We start from the raw sequence: 23,025 nt of genomic DNA, 5'->3' as shown, positions 1-23,025 counted from the left end.
TTCAAGTGGTAATGAATGTGCAAATGCTGACCAGAACTTAATTACGATACTAAAAGAGTGTACTTCAAAGAAGAGCTAATATAAAAACACAGAGAGACACCTGTCATCTGATAGATTGATAAATTACATGAATTTATGTTATATTGTAAAACTGTTTCTCCCTTTAGTGAAACAATCCAAATACCTCCAACTCTGCCACTCTCTACTCCTAACTCTGCCACTCCCTACCCTCACTTTCTGCTTGTATTCATATATTATAGTAAAACAGTAAAATAAAACCACAATGCTTTGTATACAAATTACTGATGATTAAGTCTTGTTAAATACAAATAGCCATACACATGAAGCAAAGCAACAGCCATACATATGAAGCTAGCATTTGTTTCTTGAGAACTAATAAGGAACTAAAGATAAATAATTAAGGCAGGTAAACAGTTTATTTTTATAGTTGTTGAGCTGTATAGTTATCTGTCGCTATGTAACAAATTATACTCAAAATTAATGGCGTTAAACAATAAGCACTTATTATCTAATAGGGTTAGAAGTTCAGAAATTTAGTAAAAGGCTTAGCTGGGTAGTTCTGGCTCTCTTGAGGTCTTGGTCAAAAGATCAACTGAAATTGCAATTATCTGAAGACTTGACTGGAGGCTGGAGGATCTGCTTCCAAGATGGCTCCCTTACATGGCTGGCAAGTTGGTGCTTGTTAGCAAAATACCTCAGTTCCTTGACAGGTAGATTTCTTTCTTTCTTTCTTTCTTTCTTTCTTTCTTTCTTTCTTTCTTTCTTTCTTTCTTTTTTTGAGGCAGAGTCTCGGTCTTTCACCCAGGTCGGAGTGTGCAGTGGCACAATCTCGGCTCCCTGCAAGCTCTGCCTCCCGGGTTCCCGCCCTTCTCCTGCCTCAGCCTCCTGAGTAGCTGGGACTACAGGTGCCCGACACCACGCCCGGCTAATTTTTTGTATTTTTAGTAGAGACAGGGTTTCACTGTGTTAGCCAGGATGGTCTTGATCTCCTGACCTCGTGATCCACCCACCTCGGCCTCCCAAAGTGCTGGGATTACAGGCGTGAGCCACTGCGCCCGGCCACAACAGGTAGATTTCTCAATAGGGCTGCCTTGGTGTCTTCATGGCATGGGAATGGGCTTTTCCCAGTGTCAGTATGGTCAAAGAGAGATCAAACAAGAAGCCACAGTGTATTTTGTGACCTAGCCTTGGCCACTTCCAAGCTTTTTTGGCTATACCAATGGTGAGAGTGGTACTCATTCTCAACATTGTGTAAGTGCATGACCCTGAGTGTGAATACCTCCTTAAATTTTTTTCCCTAGGTACATTGATTGCCTCACCTTAATCCTCGCCTCAGGTTACACAAATCATCTGTATTCAGCATTGGAGGGGACCATATAAAGATGTGAATAGTAGGAGGCAAGAACACTGGGGCTCATCTTGGGAGGCTAGCCACCACAAGAGTTAAGCACCTACCTAAGATTCTGAGCCATGAGAAAGAACTTCCACAGGCTCGATGGTTCTCAACTTTGGCTGAACATGTGAATCATTTGAGAGTGTTGATGCCTGTGTCTCACTCCTCAGACATTCTGATTTAATTGAACTGAAGTGTGACAGCCATGGTGTTTAAGAAAAAGACATAATCTCCAAATAACTCTGCACAAGGCATTCTCATGTGCAGTCAGGGATAAGCATACTGCAAGTGAACTAAAGTTTCCTTTTGGGACTAAAGTCCACACAGAATTTGCCTATCACTCTATCTTTCAACAACATCTGTTTTTCCCTCCTGGAGCAGGGAGTGTGGGAAGGTTTCAAGCGACAAGGAGGATTAGTAATTTATTCACTCACAAACTATTGCTGAATACAGAGCACGTCTGGCTGACTAGGTTTCTTCTCTGACACCTATACATTCTGCTTCAACTGCTTTAAAAAAGATTGGTAGGAGCAGGGTTAATCAATCAGTGCTGGTCTGATTTGAGGCTCTTTATCTTTTTCAAAACAGATCAAAACAGGCAGGTTAAATGAACAGGAAAGTCCCCAGATGAAAAAGAGAATAACCAGAATTAGATGAGTAGGGTTGGGCTTAGGTTCCAGTTTGATGGACATACACACGAAGGCACTCAAATGAAACCACTCTTGGCTAATATAATTTTAGAGGCCAGTGGAGTTTTGTATCTTCTAGGCTACTGTGTTGTTGGCTAGTTATCTCTTTGATCCCTCTTCATCCTGGTCCACGTGGCAGGAGTCTGGGCTGAACATGGTAGGAAGACAGTGAAGGAGGATTGAAAATGTGGTTCCTGTGCAAAGTATTCTGTTTCCTTCCATGAAAATAAACAACAGAATTTCAATATGAAGACTAACCATACTTCTCCATTACTTGGCAGCCTTGTTAGCACTTTTACATTTTCTTTTTCCTATAATTATCTTAGGGAATGCAGCAAAGCCCCAGGATTTTGGCAAAGAGTTTACAATGTTGATAGATGTTCAAATAAGAGGATCAGGCATGGGCATACAGTTGAAACCATTGTTGTCCCTCCATCAGAGAATTTAAATGAAAATACTGTATTTTTTTTTAATGATGGCAGACTAATATGTACTTCTTACATAAGCAAGAAAACCACTACGAATTGCATTGAGTGTGAACATGACATATCCTCTCACTCTTGGTTTAGCTTCAGGCGTTTGGAGATGAAAGAGGGTGAGTTGCTGGGAAAACAGGTCACTCACTTCTGACTTCCATTTCAGCTGCAGCAAAGGCATGGCTGAAGAGCGACTATATTAATAAAGCACAATGTCTACCTTCTCAATAGGATTCCAGCAGAGTTCTGCCATGGGGCAAAGTCTCACGAGACTAGAGGGTCTCCATCTCATGATAAGGCAGATCACTTTCACTGGGCTCTTGAATGCAAGTGTACTTGATGGGAGGTGGTGGTGGCTTGAAAGGTGGAGGTCTTTCCATTCTAGGAACAAAATATTGGTCTTTCAATGCTAAGAATTGAGGGAGTCTTATGCACACACACACACAGACATGTGTTGTTTCTTTAAAGGAGAACACAGATTGATGAAAAAAAGACATACTCTCCCAGTTCTTTCAGCATTTTTGCTGGCATAACCCTGTGCCTGTTAGTCACATTTGAACCTCATGATCTATATGGTATTTTGTAGTTTGCAAAGAATTTTTATCATAACATTATTTACTTTGTATGTAGAAATTGCATCACCATCTACAAATAAAACTGAGCATTTTTATCATAATATTATTTACTTTGTGTGCAGGAAATGTATCATAACATTAATTACTTTGTGTGCAGGAAATGCATCACCACTCTACAGATAAAACTGAGGCTCAGAGGTTTTAAACAACTTGCTTAAGGGAACCAGACCAACAGTTCAAGTCTTTTCACCAGAACTGATACTCTCCATGACAACTGCCTCCTAATAGAAGAAATGTTTCTTTTATGTGGATTAAAATATTCCTCCAGAGACTAAATCTTAAAATCCTAGGATTTAAGACTGAAGCTTTTCATATAGCCTCTTTGCTAACCCTAGCCCCAGCCTTTGCCCAAACACTCACTATGTACTGCGCGGATAGGGTAGAGATGGGAAGTAAAGCTCTTCTCAATCCCCGAGTACTGGCTAGATAATGCCTAAATCCCTTTTGTTTGAATCAGTGAACATTCTTAAAGTCGTCTTTGTACAAAGAACTATTTTATGTTAGTACAAGTAATCTCTTTTTCCAAAATGCATTAAAGAGCCAAGTTAGTGTGGAATTTAGCTATACAAATGCTCTAGCTATCTTGATATCAGGCAACAGAAATATATCTGTGAACATCTTTATGTTCATCACTCAAACACCTCTATGCCCTGGCAATCCATAGCATCTTAGGAGAGATAAAGAGTAGGTAGTGGGGGAAGGAGGATAGAGAGATTGATTCTCATCTCCATATAAAACAAACATTTGAATACAGAACAATTTAAAAAATCAATTCAGATTTTCAGATTTCATTTGTTCATTTAATATAAAGCTCTCTAATCCCAATTACCCAATTTTTAGATGCTTTAATGGAGACTTCATATGTATTAATAGGTAATTCTACGAAACATGCACTTTTGTTTTACTTTTGTTTTTTGGGGAATTATGAGTTTCTCAAGGTCATGTGGTGGCCAAATTATAGTCCTTGGAAAAAAATCCAGAATTTCTAACTACTGGTTTAGTGTTTTATTCACCACTCCCTGTATGTGGTTACAGAGTCTTCAAGGATACTCTGCAAAAGGTAGGAAAGCATATGGCACAATGGTTAATGTTATCTTAGAGCAGTAGTAAGACAAGTGGAAGATCAGCTCTGGGTACTGGGGTCCCTTCCAGTTATGGCCCAACCCAGACTGACTCAAAATAGCAAGTCAGAAAAATGAGACTTAACCTTATGTACCATTTCAGACTGCCGATTGGAGAAGGCTTTTGGAAAATATTTCAATAAGACAAAAATGGGGTAACCCAATGCTTACTTTCTTTTCTGCTTGGGAAAAAAAGAAAAGGGCAGTAAAAGCCCACTCTGGTAAAAAAGCAGATGGAAATCTCTTAAAATTACCTTTCTCACTCAATTTCACACTTGAGCATCTATGACCAGTGGAGCCTAGGCAGTTCAAAGATGCATGAAAATGAAAAAATAATGAAGATTAAAAGAAAAATCAGTTTTAGTTTTGAGGAGAGGTGAGGCTCAGTTCTCATTTCGTGTCCACGGACTTGCTCTATCTGACGAATATTACAGCCTGACTAGGCCAATGCAGAGAGGGATACTGAGTCAGGAGTTGTGTATTTAATCCCAACTATGTAATGCTGGGAAAGCTATATAATCTCTCTGAGCTTCTGTGAGCATTATTTCCTCATTAAAATATGGGAGGAACTTCATAGAGTGATAATATATTGTACTGATGAATATTTTACAATGAAAAATTAATCTGTTCCTACATATGTTAGTATTATACTCACATTTCTTTTTGGTACTGACACCATTTTCTCACTCCAAGACCAAATAATATCATGCAGCAAAAGAGTAAAGCTGCTACAATCACTGGCCAGGACACTCCATCTTTGGGCTTATTGACCACAATACCTGAAAAGGGCATAAAGAAAGATGAACTTTAATCCCAAACTTTGGCATTTGGAAAACAGGATTAAACCATTTTTCCTACGTGAAACATATTTTCTTCAACATTGGCTGTGATCATACTCTGGAGGTGGGCAAGTCTAAGCCTTGTTACCTACATGAGGTGATAACTTTTAAGAGTTAATTACATACCCTACCAGAAATTTTCTGTGGATATATATAAGCATACATATGTACCATGAATATATACCCCTTTTATTACAGTTGTGGGCATATTATACACACTATTCTGTCCATGATTTCTTTTTCTTTTTTTTCCACTATTTTAGGTTCAGGGTACATGTGCAAGTTTGTTATATAGGTAAATTATGTGCTGTGGGGATTTTGGTGTACAGATTATTTTGTCACCCAGGTAATCAACATAGTGCCTGACAGGTAGGTTTTTTTTTTTTGTTTGTTTGTTTGTTTTTTTAATCTTTACCCTCCTCTCAACCTTCAGTAGGCATCAGTGTTTGTTGTTCTCTTCTTTGTGTCCATATGTACTCGATGTTTAGTTCCCACTTAATAGTGAGAACATGCTGTAGATGGTTTTCTTTTCCTGTGTGAGTTTGCTTAGGATAATGGTCTCCAGTTCCATCCATGCTGCTGCAAAGAATATTATCTCATTCCTTTTTATGGCTTCATAGTATTCCATGGTGTATATGTACCATGTTTTCTTTATCCAGTCACTGTGGATGGGCGTTTAGGTTAGCTCCATGTCTTTGCTTTTGTGAATAGTGCTGTGATAAACATACGTGTCCATGTGCCTTTATGGTAGAACAATTTATATTCCTTTGGGTATATATCCAATATAATGAGATTGCTGGATCAAATAGTAATTTTTTTTTAAGTTCTTTGAGCAATAGCCAAACTGCTTTCCACAATGGCTGAACTAATTTACATTCCCACCGGCAGTGTATAAGCATTCCCTTTTCTCCACATCCTCACCTGCATCAGTTTCTTCTTCTTTTTTTTTTTCTTTTACTTTTCAGTAATAGCCATTCTAACTTATGTGAGATGGTATCTCATCGTGGTTTTAATTTGCATTTCTCTAGTGATTAGTGATTTTGAGCTTTTAAAGTATCCTAAGAACGTAAAAATCATTTTACATTTTTAACATTTTACATTTTACATGTTTTTTTAAGAATAAGAGGCCAAAAGACATACACCTGTCCTCTTTTTCTTAGAAAACATTCTTGGAATACTTTCCATAGCACCACACAGAGATTTACCTCATTCTATTAGATGACTGGATAGTTCAATGGATATACCAGTTTATTTAATTTATCTCACAATGTTAGATGGTTAAATTGTTTCCAGACTTTGTTATTGCTAATGATACTCCAGTGAAATTTCTTATACGTGATAGATAGATCTTTAGGTATTTCGATTACATGGATCATTTGGGCAAAAAGCTATCTGGATTGGTTTTCTTTCCTTGTCTCAACTAGGTAGTGACTGCTTGTGAGTGAAGACAAGGATTTAAATTTCTTTCATTGCCCCGTTTTTATTACACTTCTTTTCATATAGCAAAATCTCAAAAAATACAGGTCAAAGAACTAGATTTAATATTAGTTATCACATCTTTTCTGTGTTTTTACATAGCCTGGACTGAAACCATGTGATGTTATCATGTTAGCATTGGTTAGAAGTGTTGAAGACAGTTCCCTTTCATACAACATACATCCAGGGATTCAAGGTCTTCCTGATTCTCACCCCTGTCAAAGTAGAAACTGAGGGTTCCCTGGAGACCCATGTAGTCCAATAATACATAATTATGTGACCCATTGTATATACAGATGACTAGAAAGTTTACATAGTTCAAACCACTAGAGTTGCATGATCATGAAAGAGACAATTGGTCAACTCAGGACTAGACAAAGTCCTGTTTCACACAAGTCAAAATTTACTAAGCTCTACCATGGTAATATGGTGGGATATAATATTTTACCTCCAAAGTTTTAGATAAAGGAAAGAACAAAAGGTTTTATTTTATTTTATTTTTCCATAAGTTATTGGGGTACAGGTAGTATTTGATTATATGAGTAAGTTCTTTAGTGGTGATTTGTGAGATTATGGTGCAGCCATCACCCAAGCAGTATACAGTGCATCATATTTGTAGTCTTTTATCCCTCGCCCCCTCCCATTCTTCCCTCCAAGTCCCCAAAGTCCACTGTGTCATTCTTATGTCTTTGCATCCTCATAGCTTAGCTTCCCACATATCAGTGAGAACATATGATGTTTGGTTTTTCATTCCTGAGTTATGTCACTTAGAATAATAGTCTCCAATCTCATCCAGGTCACTGCAAATGTGTTAATTCATTCCTTTTTATGGCTATGTAGTATTCCATAGTGTGTGTATATATATATATATATATATATATATATATATATATATATATATATATACCATGGTTTCTTTATCCACTCATTGATTGATGGGCATTTGGGTTGGTTCCACGATTTTGCAATTGTGAATTGTGCTGCTATAAACATACATGTGCAAGTATATTTTTCGAATAATGACTTCTTTTCCTCTGGGCAGATATCCAGTAGTGGGATTGCTGGATCAAATGATGGCTCTACTTTTAGTTCTTTAAGGAATCTCCACACTGTTTTCTATAGTGGCTGTACTAGTTTACATTCCCACTAGCAGGGTAGAAGCGTTCCCTGTTCACCACATCCATGCCAACATCTACTGTTTTTTTTGATTATGGCCATTCTTACAGGACTAAGGTGGTATCGCATTGTCATTTTGATTTGCATTTCCCTGATCATTAGTGATGTTGAGCATTTTTTCATATGTTTGTTAGCCATTTGTATATCTTCTTTTGAGAATTGTCTATTCATGTCCTTAGCCCACTTTTTGATAGGGTTGTTTGTTTTTTTCTTACTAATTTGTTTGAGTTAGTTGTAGATTCTAGATAGTAGTTCTTTGTCAGAAGTATAGATTGTGAAGGTTTTCTCTCACTCTCTGGGTCATCTGTTTACTCTGCTGACTGTTCCTTTTGCTGTGGAAAAGCTCTTTAGTTTAATTATCTTTGTTTTTATTGCATTTGCTTTTTATCTTTGTTTTTATTGCATTTGCTTTTGGTTTCTTGCTATTTATCTTTGTTTTTATTGCATTTCTTTTTGGGTTCTTGGTCATGAAATCCTTGCCTGAGCTCATGTCTAGAAGAATTTTTCCAATGTTATCTTTTAGAATTTTTATAGTTTCAGGTCTTAGGTTTAAATCCTTAATCCATCTAGAGTCGATTTTTGTATAAGGTGAGAGATGAGGATCCAGTTTAATTCTCCTACATGTGGCTAGCCAATTATCCCAGCACCATTTATTGAAAAGGGTGTCCTTTCCCCACTTTATGTTTTTGTTTGCTTTGTTGAAGATCAGTTGGCTGTAAGTATTTGGGCTTATTCTGTTCCATGGGTCTATGTGCCTATTTTATACCAGTACCATGCTGTTTTGATGACTATGGCTTTACAGTATAGTTGGAAATCAGGTATGTGATGCCTCCAGATTTGTTCTTTTTGCTTAGTCTTGCTTTGGTTATGTGGGCTCTTTTTTGGTTCCATATGAATTTTAGAATTGTTTTTTCTAATTCTGCGAAGAATGATGGTGGTATTCTGATGGGTATTGCATTGAATTTGTAAATTGCTTTTGGCAGTATGGTCATTTTCACAATATTGATTATACCCATCCATGAGCATGGGATGTGTTTCCATTTGTTTGTGTCATCTATGATTTATCTCAGCAGTGTTTTGTAGTTTTTCTTTTAGAGGTCTTTTGGCTCCTTTGTTAGGATATTCCTGAGTATTTCATTTTTTTTTTTTTTTTTGCAGCTATTGTAAAAGGGGTTGAGTTCTTGATTTGATTCTCTGCTTGGTTGCTGTTGGTGTATAGACGAGCTACTGATTTGTGTACATTAATCTTGTATTCGGAAACTTTGCTGAATTCTTTTATCAGTTCTAGGAGCTTTCTAGAGGAGTCCTTAGGGTTTTCAAGGTAAACAGTCATCATCAGCAAACAGTGACAGTTTGACTTCCTCTTTACTGATTTAGATGCCCTTTATTTCTTTCTCTTGTCTGATTGCTTTGGCTAGGACTTCCAGTACTACATTGAAGAGGAGTGGTGAGAGTGGGCATTCTTGTTTTGCTCTAGTTCTAAGAGGGAATGCTTTCATCTTTTCCCCATTCAGTATTGTGTTGGCTGTGGGTTTGTCATAGATGGCTTTTATTACATTAAGGTATGTCCCTTGTATGCCAATTTTACTGAGTTTTAATCATAAAGGGATGTTGGATTTTGTTGAATTTTTTTTTGTATCAATTGAGATGATCATGTGATTTTTGTTTTTAATTCTGTTTATGTGGTGTATCACATTTATTGGCTTGTGTATGTTAAACCATCCCTGCATCCCTGGTATGAAACTCACTTGATCATGGTGGATTATCCTTTTGATATGTTGTTGAATTTGGTTAGGTAGTTTTTTTTTTTTTTTTAAGGATTTTGGCATCTATGTTCAGCAAGGATATAGGTCTGTAGTTTTCTTTTTTGGTTATGTCCTTTCCTGGTTTTGGTGTTAGGGTGATGCTGGCTTCACAGAATGAATTAGGGAGGATTCCTTCTTTCTCTATCTTGTGGAATAGTGTCAATAGGATTGGTACCAATTCTTTTTTGAATGTCTGGTAGAATTCTGCCATTAATCCATCTGGGCCTGGACTTTGTTTTGTCGGTAATTTTTCTTTTTTCTTTTTTTAGGCGGAGTCTCAGTTTGTCAACCAGGCTGGAGTGCAATGGCACAATCTCTGCTCACTGCAACTTCTGCCACCCAGACTCAAGCAAATCTCCCGCCTCAGCCTCCCAAGTAGCTGGGATTACAGGCGCCTGCCACCACACCTGGCTGATTTTTGTATTTTTAGTAGAGACGGGTTTTCACTGTCTTGGCCAGGCTGGTCTTGAACTCTTGACCTCATGATCCACTGGCCTCAGCCTCCCAAAGTGCTGGGATTACAGGCATAAGCCACTGAGCCACTGCGCTCAGCCCTTGTTGGTAATTTTTAAATTGCCATTTCAATCTCGCTGCTTCTTATTGGTCTGTTCAGGGTATCTAATTTTTCCTGATTTAAGCTGGGTGGGTTATATTTTTCCAGAAATTTATCCATCTCTTCTAGGTTTTCTAGTTTATGTGCATAAAGGGGTTCATAATAGCCTTGAATGATCTTCTGTATTTCTGTGGTGTCAGTTGTAATATCTCCCATTTCATTTCTTAATTAGGTTATTTGGATTTTCTCTCTTCCTTTCTTGGTTAATCTTGCTAATGGTCTTTCAATTTTATTTACCTTTTCAAAGAACCAGTTTTTGTTTCATTTATCTTTTGCATTTTTGTTGTTGTTGTTTCAATTGTACTGTGCTCTGATCTTGGCTATTTCCTTTCTACTGATGGATTTGGGTTCAGTTTGTTCTTGTTTCTCTAGCTCCTTGAGGTGTGACCTTAGATTATCTGTTTGCACTCTTTCAGATTTTTGTTGTAGGTGTTTAGGGCTGTGAACTTTCCTCTTAGCACCACCTTTGTTGTATCCCAGAGGTTTGATATGTTGTGTCATTACTGTCATTCAGTTCGAAGAATTTTTAAATTTCCATCTTGATTTCGTTTTTGACCCAATGCTCATTCAGGAGCAGGTTATTTAATTTTCGTGTATTTGCATGGTTTTGAAGGTTCCTTCTGGAGTTGATTTCCAGTTTTATTTCACTGTGGTCTGAGAGAGTGCTTGATATAATTTCAGTTTTCTTAAATTTATTGAAGCTCATTTTATGGCCTATCATATGGTCTATCTTGGAGAAAGTTCTATGCACTGTTGAGTAGAATGTGTATTCGGCAGTTGTTGGATGAAATGTTCTGTATATATCTGTTAAGTCCATTTGTTTCAAGGTATAGTTTAAATCCATTGTTTCTTTGTTGAGTTTTGGTCTTGATGACCTGTCTAGTGTTGTCAGTGGAGTATTGAAGTCCCCCACTATTATTTTGTTGCTGTCTATCTCATTTCTTAGGTCTATTAGTAATTGTTTTATAAATTTGGGAGCTCCAATATTACGTGGATGTATGTTTAGAATTGTGATATTTTCCTGTTAGACAAGGCCTTTTACCATTATATACTGTCCTCTTTGTCTTTTTTAACCACTGTTGCTTTAAAGTTTGTTTTGTCTGATATGAGAATAGCTACCCCTGCTCGCTTTTGGCGTCCATTGGCATGAAATGCCTTTTTCCACCCCTTTACTTTAAGTTTATATGAGTCCTTATGTGTTAGGTGAGTCTCCCGAAGGCAGCAAATAGTTGATGGGTAAGTTCTTATCCATTCTGCTGTTCTGTATCTATTAAGTGGAACATTTAGGCCATTTACATTCAGTATTAGTATTGAAATATGTGGTACCATTGCTTTCATCTTGCTCTTTGTTATCTGTGTACTTTGGATTTTTGTTTTTGCTTTTTAACTTGTATTTTTGTTTCATAGGTCCTGTGTGATTTATGCGTAAACAGGTTCATTTTGATGTGTTTCCAGGATTTGTTTCAAGATTTAGAGCTCCTTTTAGCAGTTCCTGCAGTGGTGGTTTGGTAAAATTCTCCCAGGATTTGTTTGTGTGAAAACAACTGTGTCTTTCCTTCATATATGATGCTTAGCTTCATTCGACACAAAATTCTTGGCTAAAAATTCTTTTGTTTGAGGAGGTTGAAGATAGGTCCCCAATCTCTTCTAGCTTGTAGGATTTCTGCTGAGAAATCTGTTGTTAATCTGATAGATTTTCCTCTATAGGTTACCTGTTGCTTCTGTCTCACAGCTCTTAAGATTCTGTCCTTTGTCTTAACTTTGGATAACCTAATGACAATGTGCCTCGGCAAAGATCTTTTTGCAATGAATTTCCCAGGTGTTCTTTGTGCTTCTTGTATTTGCACGTCTAGGGCTGTCACGAGGCTGGGGAAGTTTTCCTTGATTATCCCCCAGATATGTTTTCCAGGATTTTAGAATTCTTTTCTTCCTCTGGTACACCGATTATTCATAGGTTTGGTTGTTTAACATAATCCCAGACTTTTGGGTGCTTTGTTCATATTTTCTTATTCTTTTTTCTTTGTCTTGTTGGACAGAGTTAATTTGAAGATCTTGCTTTTGAGCTCTGAATTTCTTTCTTCTACTTGTTCAATTCTATCACTGAGACTTTTGAGAGCATTTCACATTTCTAAAAGTGTGTCTAAAGTTTCCTGAACTTTTGATTGCTTTTTTTCTTTAAGCTATCTATTTCCATGAATATTTCTCCCTTCACTTCTTGTGTCATTTTTTTTTGGATTTCTTTGGATTGGGCTTCACCTTTCTCTGGTCCCTCTCTGATTAGCTTAAATAACTAATCTCCTGAATTCTTTCTCAGGTAAATCAGGGATTTCTTCTTGGTTTGGATCCATTGCTGGTGAACTAGTATGATTGTTTTGGGGGGTGTTGAAGAGCCTTGTTTTGTCATATTATCAGGGTTGGTTTTCTGGTTCCTTTTCATTTGGGCAGCCTCTGTCAGAGGGAAGGTCTAGGGCTGAAGGCTGTTGTTGAGATTATTTTGTCCCACTGGGTGTTCCCTTGATGTAGACGCTCCCCCTTTTCCTATGGATGTGGCTTCCTGTGAGCCGAACTGCAGTGATTGTTGTCTCTCCTCTGGGTCTAGCCACCCAGTGAGTCTGCCTGGCTCCAGGCTGGTACTGGTGGTTGTCTGCATAGAGTCCTGTGATATGAACCATCTATGGGTCTCTCAGCCATGGATACCAGTGCCTGTTTTGGTGGAGGTGGTAGAGGGTGCAATGGACTCCGTGAGGGTCCTTACCTTTGGTGGTTTAATGCTTTGTTTTTGTGCTGGTTGGCCTCCTGCCAGGAGGTAGAGCTCTCCAGAAAGCATCAGCTATAGTAGTCTGGAGAGGGACTGGTGGTGGGCGGGGCCTTAGAATGCCCAAGATTTTATGCCCTTTGTCTTTCACTACCAGGTTGGATAGGGAAGGACCATCAGGTCGGGGCAGGGCTAGGCATGTCTGAGCTCAGACTCTTCTTGGGCAGGTCTTGCTGCCACTGCTGTTGGGGATGGGGGTGAGATTCCCAGGTCACTGGAGTTGTGCACCTAGGAGAATTATGGCTGCCTTTGCTGAATCATGCAGGTTGTCAGGAAAGAGAGGGGAAAGCCAGCAGTCACAGGCCTCACCGAACTCCTACGCAAACTGACAGGCCATTCTCACTCCCACCATGCCCCCCATCCCGCTAACAGCCCCGAGTCTGTCTCTAGGTGGAGGGCGAGATGGGCTTGAAAATTTGTGTGAGGGTATCCACCTCCCAGAGTATTTGGGGTGTCTCCTGGGTGCTACAGATGCAGTCTGCTTCCTTCAGAGGGTCTGTGGATTTTCTCAGGATTGCTGGTTTGTTCTTGCAGTTAATCTGGAGCTAAAATTCACAATGAAGACTGCATGCTGCAGAGTTGCAATCTAGTCCTGCTTCCTGTCTGCCATGATCCCTCATTCTTGCCAAACAAAATATTTTAAAGAGGTCTTACATCAATGCCTATATATATTTTTTCCAACCAAGTGTAGAAAATGAGACCACTGCCTTCACAATGGAAGTGGAAAAGCAGAACTCCATTTTTGACCCATCTCTAAACTAGACAGCTCTTTAAGGCACCAATATATTAAAATCTTTGTAGTACCTCAGTTTGCAGCTTTATTGCCACGACGTGTGCAAGATGATGCTCCAATGATCAGAAGACTGTATGACCTTTGACACAAAATGAGCTGAGTACCTAGGTGTGGCGTTCACTAGTCAAGTGAACACGCCTGAAGTTGATTATGCCTGTGAACTTACAATCATGACCTTCATTAGGAGGGTCCTAACTTTATTGAATCTTTTGCTCTCTCATGATATAAAAGAGGGATTACATTTTGCATGACAATATTATATTAGTTGAATTATAGGAGTACTCTTTGTTCCGATGATTTCTTTCTCAGACTATGTTTTCATAGGCCTGAAATGTTTTTTGCTACTTTTCAATTTATTCAACAAGAATAAATTCTTATTTATTTTTCTCAGATTTTAATTTAAGTATCATATCCTCACAGAGTCCTCTCCTATTCTCCAATTAAAATCAGAACTTCCTGTTTGACTCTGACAACACCTTATCATAGTACTTGTCAAAAATAAATTTAGTTGTGATTATTTATTTACTATACACATGATCGCTAATAGATTATAATCTTCAAAAAGCCAGTGTGTTCACTGTATATCCAACAACTGGCATAATGCCTGGCAAATGGCAGGTACTTGATAAATATTTATTGAGTGAATAAAGCATAAAATCCCCCAAAATAGGACAAATGACTTACCAGTGATATGGACGTGATTAGTTTTCGTAGATCCATTGGCAGTTGTGGGGACTTCTGAAAATGCTCTGGCTGTGCTGGTAAAGACATTGTCTAGGGATATAAAGGGGATATCTGGACAAGACATCTCAACTTGATCAAGTGGTATAAATCCATGATGGGGTTTCATATGCTATTTGAAAGAACTCAATTTAAATTGTCTAAGTATCCCTTAAATATTATGTGTAAAGTTTATTAAGAACCAATTTATAGCAAGGCTGGGATCTTGAGATTTGTCTAACAATTGCCAAAGGAATAAAATTTCCTATTGGTTGAAAAAAAATTTCCTATTGGTTGAAAAAAAATTTCCTGTTGGTTGAAAATAGGAAAATTTCCTATTGGTTGAAAAAAAAAAAAAAAAGAAGCTCCATACTTCCAAACAACAAAATGATGTCTGCTAAAGAATCTCCATGAGAAATGTAAGTGGTACAGAAAAAGGCCAGAGTTGGGGGTCGTGGATAAGTGAGGCTCTGTTCCTGTTCTCTTGGTATGAGAGGTTCAGCTGATCAAAATACTAATTCTCTCCACACCGATGTGTTTGATAAGGTTAATAAAAATTCATTTGCAACATTAGACTAGACAAATCCATGTTGACTAATTATTCTATTTTCCAATAAAAAATTGAAATTTATTTTTCTTAGATATAACTAGTAAAAAATGCTATTGTGTAGATTGTTTTGGAAATAAAATGTATAAAAATCTAAGGCTTGGTCTCTATCTTCTTTGAATGGCTGAGAAGAATTTTGTTTCCATTCATTGTAATTTTCATCATCAAGATGTACTTTTATATATCTATCTGAGGCTGGCTTCTTATCAGTTCTTGTTTTTACACCTGTGTCCAAATAAAGCTGACCACTAGCTTCAGTGTCCCTAAATCTTCCCCAAGTACTCACCATGAAGTGTTGAGCCTGCACCTGAGGGGGATGAACTGTATGTTTCACTAGGTATCCGTAAAACTGCTAAAGGAAGAAGATATCAGAAGAGTTAACCTATATGAGACTATATTACCACTTCTTGACTGCTAATTTAATCTAATAATTATAAAAAAGGATATTAATGAATACGTAAAGCAAAATCATTAAACTGTTCCATAGCATACACAAGAATGTCCTCAAACAAAGTGGGAGTTGGAGGGATTCTTGTGGTTCAGATGTCTATAATAGGGAAGGTTTTAATTATGGCCACTTAGAAGCAGGAAAAGATATGGAAAGAAAACACTAGAAGGGGTTCCTCTAGCCAGAGTGTGTCATGCTCATTCCATAGATGAGCCAAAAAAAAAATGGAAGAGAATGAAGGTCCAGGTGTGTTATGGTGGCGTTTAGTCAAGAAAAGCTGCCAATAGGACTTTGAAGACCTTGCTAGAACATGCATAGGGGAAGAAAACACTTTGTACTTGTGGGTCAGCTGACAGTCTTGCTGAACTGTGGAAACAAAACATGTCAGCAGTGAATTATCAGACCCCTGGGGTCACAGGCCTTGTCAGCTGCTGAGTGAGTCCTTTTGAAGCATTTAGAGGCAAACCTTCCCCTTGAGTGGATGGCAGCAAACTCAGACAGCACATATGGCTTTTGAAATCGACCTAACAACTTGTTTTGTTTATTGCCCTATCTCTGGCAAGAAAGATCCACTCCTTGGCAGACACCACATATCTGTATTTGATAAAAGGCCTGCAGTGCAATGTAAAGTAAAATAGCTATAGTAATACATGGTTGTAATCAGTACAAATATATTACATCCATTCATTTAAAATATTGGCATACATGATGTTCATAGTTAAAAGCTTTCTTGTGTGTCAAGACCAAATCAAATGAGCAAAATCAAAATAAAACAAACAATACCCTCAGCCCTCCCCTTTCTTTGTTTCTTCTTAGATGTCAACAGCAGCTGCAGTTGCTGACAAAGGTGTGTGATCAAGCCCTCCAGAAGAGGTAAGAGTCCATTCTTTAGGGCTTGATTGCAGGACAATTTGTCATAGCTATTTCCATTTGGGGTCAGCTGAGAAGTAAGAGTGGTTTCATACACAGCTTTTTTTCAGTCTGAGTTCAGGGAGCTGTTCTTATTTTCAATATAACTCTCTGATACTGCATATTAATTTTTGTTCTAGACAGAATATCAAGGTCTATTGATGATGATGGACTAAGCATTTTTTAATGATTATGCCATTTGCCGGAATTTGATTTCCAAAGAGCAATAACTAACTGAAAAACAATTGGGACTAGGCCTAGATTTAGGTAAAATTATGAAGAAGGAAGTTTGTTCTGAATAACCTTGTAGTTTTTTGCTCAATATGGTATGGTGACTCCTTTAATTTCTTACTTTCTGACCTTAATGTCTTTATTTTGTATCTCATCAAAGTATGTTTGCAAGAAAGAATGGGATAAATTAATTTACGCTAAAGTCTAAATGGCTGAATAAGCACAATCCATTTAAGGAAAATGAGTATTTAAAAATATTTTCCATTTCATGTTTATTATCAGTGAGTCAATATAGAACATTTTGTAATGGTTAGTGATGTGTGGACACTAATAGTTTTCAGCAAGTATACAGTGCCAGGCTTTTCTGGTCAATATTGATTTTCCCCAAGCAAAATAACCTAACATAACATGATTTCAGGAGATGGTGATACCATCAGCACAATTACAAATTACAAACATTACAACACTTAAAATTATGCCATTTTCTTTTTGTAATTTCATGAAACTTCTTTTTGGACTTCTACTACCTTTCCCAATTTTAAAAGACCCCTCAAAATAATTTAAAAATTAAAAAACATAAGCCACTTTGGAAAAGTAGGCAGTTATTTTTCTAATTTTGACTTTGAGGTTTTTTGTTTTGTTTTTAATCTGTTAATAACATGTAGTGGGAAGTATGGTGAGAGAGGTGAAGAAAATGGAGTTTCCCGTTGATGGATTCCACATGTCTGAAAATACTTAAATACATAAAGGTAAACTTTCAAGACCAGAAAGATATTATTAAAAATAGCCTTTCAGCAAGATGAAGAGATGAACAATTCTGGTATCTCTTGCTCCTGCAGGAGAGAACATCCTGAAGAATGCTTGTTTATAGAATCCTCTGTAAGACGGAGTTGGCTACTTCTAGTGATTCATCTTTTGATGAAACAATACTTTCCTGAATGCTTATCCACTCTATCATTTAGAGATCTAATTTTCAGAATGTGAAAATTTGGCTAATTTGTATGCCCTTTTAAAGTCTTCTTAGGAGTCTCAGCAGAATTATGTTACTATTGTCTATTTTTTTTTTTTTTTGAGACAGAGTTTTGCTCTTGTTACCCAGGTTGGAGTGCAATGGCACAATTGCACTCACTGCAACCTCTGCCTCCCGGGTTCAAGTGATTCTCCCATCTCAGCCTCCCGAGAAGCTGGGATTACAGGTATGTGCCACCATGCCTGGCTAATTTTGTATTTTTAGTAGAGATGGGGTTTCTCCACTCTGGTCAGGCTGGTCTCAAACTTCTGACCTCAGGTGATCCACCTGCCTCAGCCTCCCAAAGTGCTGGAATTACAGGCGTGAGCCACCGTGCCCTGTCGCTATTGTCTTTTAATTGACTGAAATGTTCTGTGTACTTCAAGGCAACATTATGTTCATTAACTGCATGAGGTAATTCTCCTTTAAATCCTTTGAGTACACATTTTCACAAATCTACAAAAAAACACTACTTTGACATTTGGATGATAAACACCAGCTTGACTGATAAACTTCTCTACAGCACCAATATCTGCTGAAAATATGACATGGATACTATGTTATTGGAGCTTCTCAAGTAAATTATTATATCCTTCCTTGAGCATAACATCAGATTCTTCCACAATTTCTTTAAATTTTATTTTTTGGTAAAGTTTGTTCAACAAAGACACTATTGATGGGCAGCATACTATTCTACCGTAAATGGGTACTTCTCTTGAAGTTAACAGGTTCAACTTCAATAATAAAATATTTTTCCTTTAGTTGCAATAACCTCTTTGACATTCACCTGTGACAAGTTTATAGTTGTCAATCATATTATGACACATTAGGCATCTTTTCCCTTGGTAGGAAAATCTACTTAGTGTCATATCAAAGTCCATTATTACTAAAGTTTGGCATCTTCCTTTAATAAAACCACAGATAATTTGTTATTTTTGCGGGGTTCTTGATGCAAACTGAACTTTTCTGGAATTCTTGCATCATTTTTACATGCACAGCAGACTTTTGATGAGTCACTTCTTAGCTATTCAATATTCCTTAAGGCATTCTGAGTTCTTCTGTTTTCGATTTTGTCCTTGAACAACAGTATAGGTGGCAAACAATATCCAGAGATACAAGGCCTGGACACAGGAATTTTGATGATCTTGATTTTTCATCTCATCTTCCTTTTCAAGGTGAATATGTACTGGGCCAGCACCACCTCTGCCGCCAGGATGCACACACTGATGCTAGCTTCTGTGCCCAGTTTTGTCATGTCCACCTGGTCCACAAATGTGGCCTCATACTCTTGCTGACAAAGATGACATTCACAAGCTTTGGAAGTATGGGGCTTGTGCCTTAACCATGGGGAAACCCATGAAGCCCCCAGAAATTGGTGCAGGCAAGCCTGACCATGTATCTGTATCACAGATACAGATACTGCATTTGTTTTTTTTGTTTTGTTTTTTTTTTTTTACAAATTGTAGCTTTGTGGCAACCCTGTGTCAAGCAAGTCTATAGGTGCCATTTTTTCCAACAGCACGTGCTCAATTCATGTCTTTGTGCCACATTTTGGTAATTCTTGCAATATTTCAAACTTTCATATTATTGTTATATCTACTATGGTAATCTGTGATCAGGGATCTTAAATGTTACCATTGAAATTATTTTGAGGCATCACAAACTGCACCCGTAGAAGATGGAGAACTTAATTGATACATGTTTTGTGTGTTCCAACTGCTTCACTTGCTGGTGGTTCCCCCATCCCTCTTCCGCTCCTTGGGCCTTTTTTTTTTAATCTGAGACAAAACAATATTGAAATTAGGCCAATTAATAATCCTAAAACAGCCTCTAAGTATTCAAAGGAAAGGAAGAGAAGCACTTTTCTCACTTCAAATCAAATGCTAGAAATAATTAAGCTTAGTGAGGAAGGTACGTCAAAAGCTGAGATGGGCTCAAAGCTAGGCCTTTTGGGCCAAATTGTTAGCCAAGTTGTGAATGCAAAGAAAAAGTTATTGAAGGCAACTAAAAGTGCCACCTCAGTGAACACATAAATGATAACACTGCTGACATGGAGAAAATTCGAGAACATGTGGTGTTTGGTTTTCTATTCCTGCATTAGTTTGCTGAAAATAACAGATTCCAACTCCATCCATGTCCCTGCAAAGGACATGATCTCATTCCTTTTTATGACTGTATAGTATTCCATGGTGTATATGTATTACATTTTCTTTATCCAGTCTATTATTGATGGGCATTTAGGTTGATTCCATGTCTTTGCTATTGTGAATAGTGCTGCAATGAACATACCCTTGCATGTGTCTTGAATAATAGAATGATTTATATTCCTTTGGGTATACACTCAGTAATGGGATTGCTGGGTTGAATGATATTTCTGCGTCTAGGTCTTTGAGGAATCGCCACAATGTCTTCCACAATGTTGAACTAATTTACACTTCCACCAACAGTGTAAAAGCACTCCTTTTTCTCCACACCCTCATCAGCATCTGTTGTTTTTTGACTATTTAGTAATAGACATTCTGACTGGTGTGAGATGCTATCTTATTGTGGTTTTGATTTGCATTTCTCTAATGATCAGTGATGTTGAGCTTTTTTTTTCATGTTTCTGGCAACATGTATGTCTTCTTTTGAGAACTGTGTGTTCTTGTCCTTTGCCCACTTTTTAATGGGGTTGTTTTTGCTTGTAAATTAGTTTAAGGTATTTATAGATGCTGGCTATTATACCTTTTTCAGATGGATAGATGGCAAAAATTTTATCCCATTCTGTAGTTTATCTGTTTACTCTGTTGATAGTTTTTTTGCTGTGCATAAGCTTCTTAGTTTAATTAAATCCCATTTGTCAATTTTTGTTTTTGTTGCAATTGCTTTTGGCATCTTCATCATGAAATCTTTGCCCATCCTATATCCTGAATGGTATAGCCTAGCTTTTCTTCTAGGGTTTTCATAGTTTTGGGTTTAAGTCTTTAATCCATCTTGAACTGATTTTTGTATATGGTGTAAGGAAGGGTTCCAGTTTAAATTTTCTGCATATGGCTAGCCATTTCTCCCAGAACAATTTATTAAATAGGGAATCCTTTTCTCATTGCTTGTTTTTGTCAGGTTTGTCAAAGATCAGATAGTTGTAGGTGTGTAGTCTTATTTCTGGGTTCTCTATCCTGTTCTATTCGTCTATGTGTCTGTTCTTGTACCAGTACAATGCTGTTTTGGTTACTATAGCCCTGCAGTGTAGTTTGAAGTTGGGTAGCATGATGCCTCCAGCTTTGTTCTTTTTGCTTTGGGTTGCCTTGGCTATTTGGGCTCTTTTAAAATAGTTTTTTTTTTCAGTTCTGTGAAGAATGTCAATGGTAGTTTAATGGAAATAGCATTGAATCTATAAATTGCTTTGGACAGTACGGGCATTTTCATGATACTGATTCTTCCTACCCATGTGCATGGAATGTTTCTGCGTTTGTGTCATCTCTGATTTCTTTGAGCAGTGGCTTGTAGTTCTCCTTGAAGAGGCTCTTCACTTCCTTTGTTAGCTGTATTCCTAGGTATTTTATTCTTTTTTGTGGTAATTGTGAATGGGAATTCATTCATGATTTGGCTGTCAGCTTGCCTGTTGTTGGTGTATAGGATTGCTAGTAATTTTTGCACATTCATTTTGTATCCTGAGATTTTGCTGAAGTTGCTTATCAGCTTAAGAAGCTTTTGGGCTGAGAAAATGTGATTTTCTAGATATAGAATCATGTCATCTGCAAACAAAGATAGTTCAACTTCCTTTATTCCTATTTAAATGTGCTTTATTTCTTTCTCTTGCCTGGCTGCCCTGGCCAGAACTTCTAATATTATGTTGAATAGAAATGCTGAGAGAGGGCAACCCTGTACTGGTTTTCAAGGGGAATGCTACCAGATTTTGCCCATTCAGCATGATATTGGCTGTGGGTTTGTCATATATGGTTCTTATTATTTTGAGGTATGTTCTTTCAATCCTTAGTTTATTGAGAGTTTTTAAGATGTTAAATTTTACTGAAGGTCTTTTCTACATCTTTTGAGATAATCATGTGGTTTCTGTCTTTAGTTCTGTTTATGTGATGAATCACATTTATTAATTAGTGTATGTAGAACCAGCCTTGAATCCTGGGAATGAAGCCAACTTGATCATGGTGGATAAGCTTTTTGATGTGCTGCTGAGTTTGGTTTGCTAGTATTTTGTTGAGGATTTTTGCATTGATGTTCATCAAGGATATTGGTCTGAAGTTTTCTTTTTTTGTTGTATCTCTGCCAGGTTTTGGTATCAGGATGATGCTGGCCTCATGGAATGAGTTAGGAAGCATTTCCTTCCTTTAAATTTTTTAGAATGGTTTCGGTAGGAATGGTACCAGTTCTTCTTTGTTCCTCTGGTGGAATCCAGTTGTAAATCCATATAATCCTGGGATTTTTTTGGTTGGTAGGCTATTAATTACTGTCTCAATTTCAGAACTCATTATTGGTCTATTCAGGGATTCAGTTTCTTCCTGGTTCAGTCTTTGGAGGGTGTATGTGCCCAGGAATTTATCCATTTCTTCTAGATTTTTTAGTTTATTTGCAGAGAGGTGTTTATACTTTTCTCTAACAGTTGTTTGTATTTCTGTGGGGTCAGTGGTAATATCCCTCTTATAATTTCTGATTGTGTTTGATTCTTCTCGCTTTTCTTTTTTATTAGTCTAGGTAGTGGTATATCTATCATATTGATCTTTTTTAAAAAACCAGCTCCTAGATTGACTGATTTATTGAAAGGTTTTTTGTGTCTCTATCTCCTTCATTTCAGTTCCAATCTTGGTTATTTCTTGTCTTCTGCTAGCTTTGGGGTTTGTTTGCTCCTGGTTCTCTAGTTCTTTTAGTTGTGATGTTAGTTGTTAACTTGAGATTTTTCTAACTTTTTGATGTGAGCATTTAGTGCTATCAATTTCCTTCTTAGCACTGCTTTAGCTGTGTCCCAGAGATTCTGGTACATTGTATTGTTGTTCTCGGTTTCAAAGAACTTCTTGATTTCTGCCTTAATTTCATTATTAACCTGAAAGTCATTCAGGAGCAGGATGTTCAATTTTTATGTAGTTGTATGGTTTTGAGTGAATTTCTTAATCTTGAGTTCTCATTTGATTGTGCTGTGGTCTGAGAGACTTTGTTATGATTTCCATTCTTTTGCATTTACGGAAGAGTGTTTTGTTTCTGATTATGTGATCAATTTTAGAGAAAGTGCCATAAGGTGATGAGAAGAATGTATATAT

At 37.4% G+C, this 23,025-nt stretch overlaps 1 protein-coding gene across 1 annotated transcript in view; it reads right to left on the bottom strand.

Annotated features, from left to right (window-relative positions):
* Window positions 1-420: 420 nt before the first annotated feature.
* Window positions 421-23,025, bottom strand: part of CD96 (CD96 molecule) — a 105,310-nt gene continuing 82,705 nt past the window's right edge. The window contains exons 13-16 of the mRNA XM_063806963.1: window positions 15,466-15,531; window positions 14,537-14,626; window positions 4,991-5,114; window positions 421-2,960 (exon numbers count right to left, since the gene is read on the bottom strand). Of these exons, the coding sequence (XP_063663033.1) occupies window positions 2,852-2,960; window positions 4,991-5,114; window positions 14,537-14,626; window positions 15,466-15,531 (389 nt within the window). The 3' untranslated portion in view covers window positions 421-2,851. The remainder of the gene's footprint in view (window positions 2,961-4,990; window positions 5,115-14,536; window positions 14,627-15,465; window positions 15,532-23,025) is intronic.

This window comes from Pan troglodytes, chromosome 2 (assembly GCF_028858775.2).
Source record: "Pan troglodytes isolate AG18354 chromosome 2, NHGRI_mPanTro3-v2.0_pri, whole genome shotgun sequence".
In the NCBI taxonomy this organism is placed as follows: domain Eukaryota; kingdom Metazoa; phylum Chordata; class Mammalia; order Primates; family Hominidae; genus Pan; species Pan troglodytes.
This window is presented reverse-complemented; position numbering and strand designations above follow the sequence as displayed.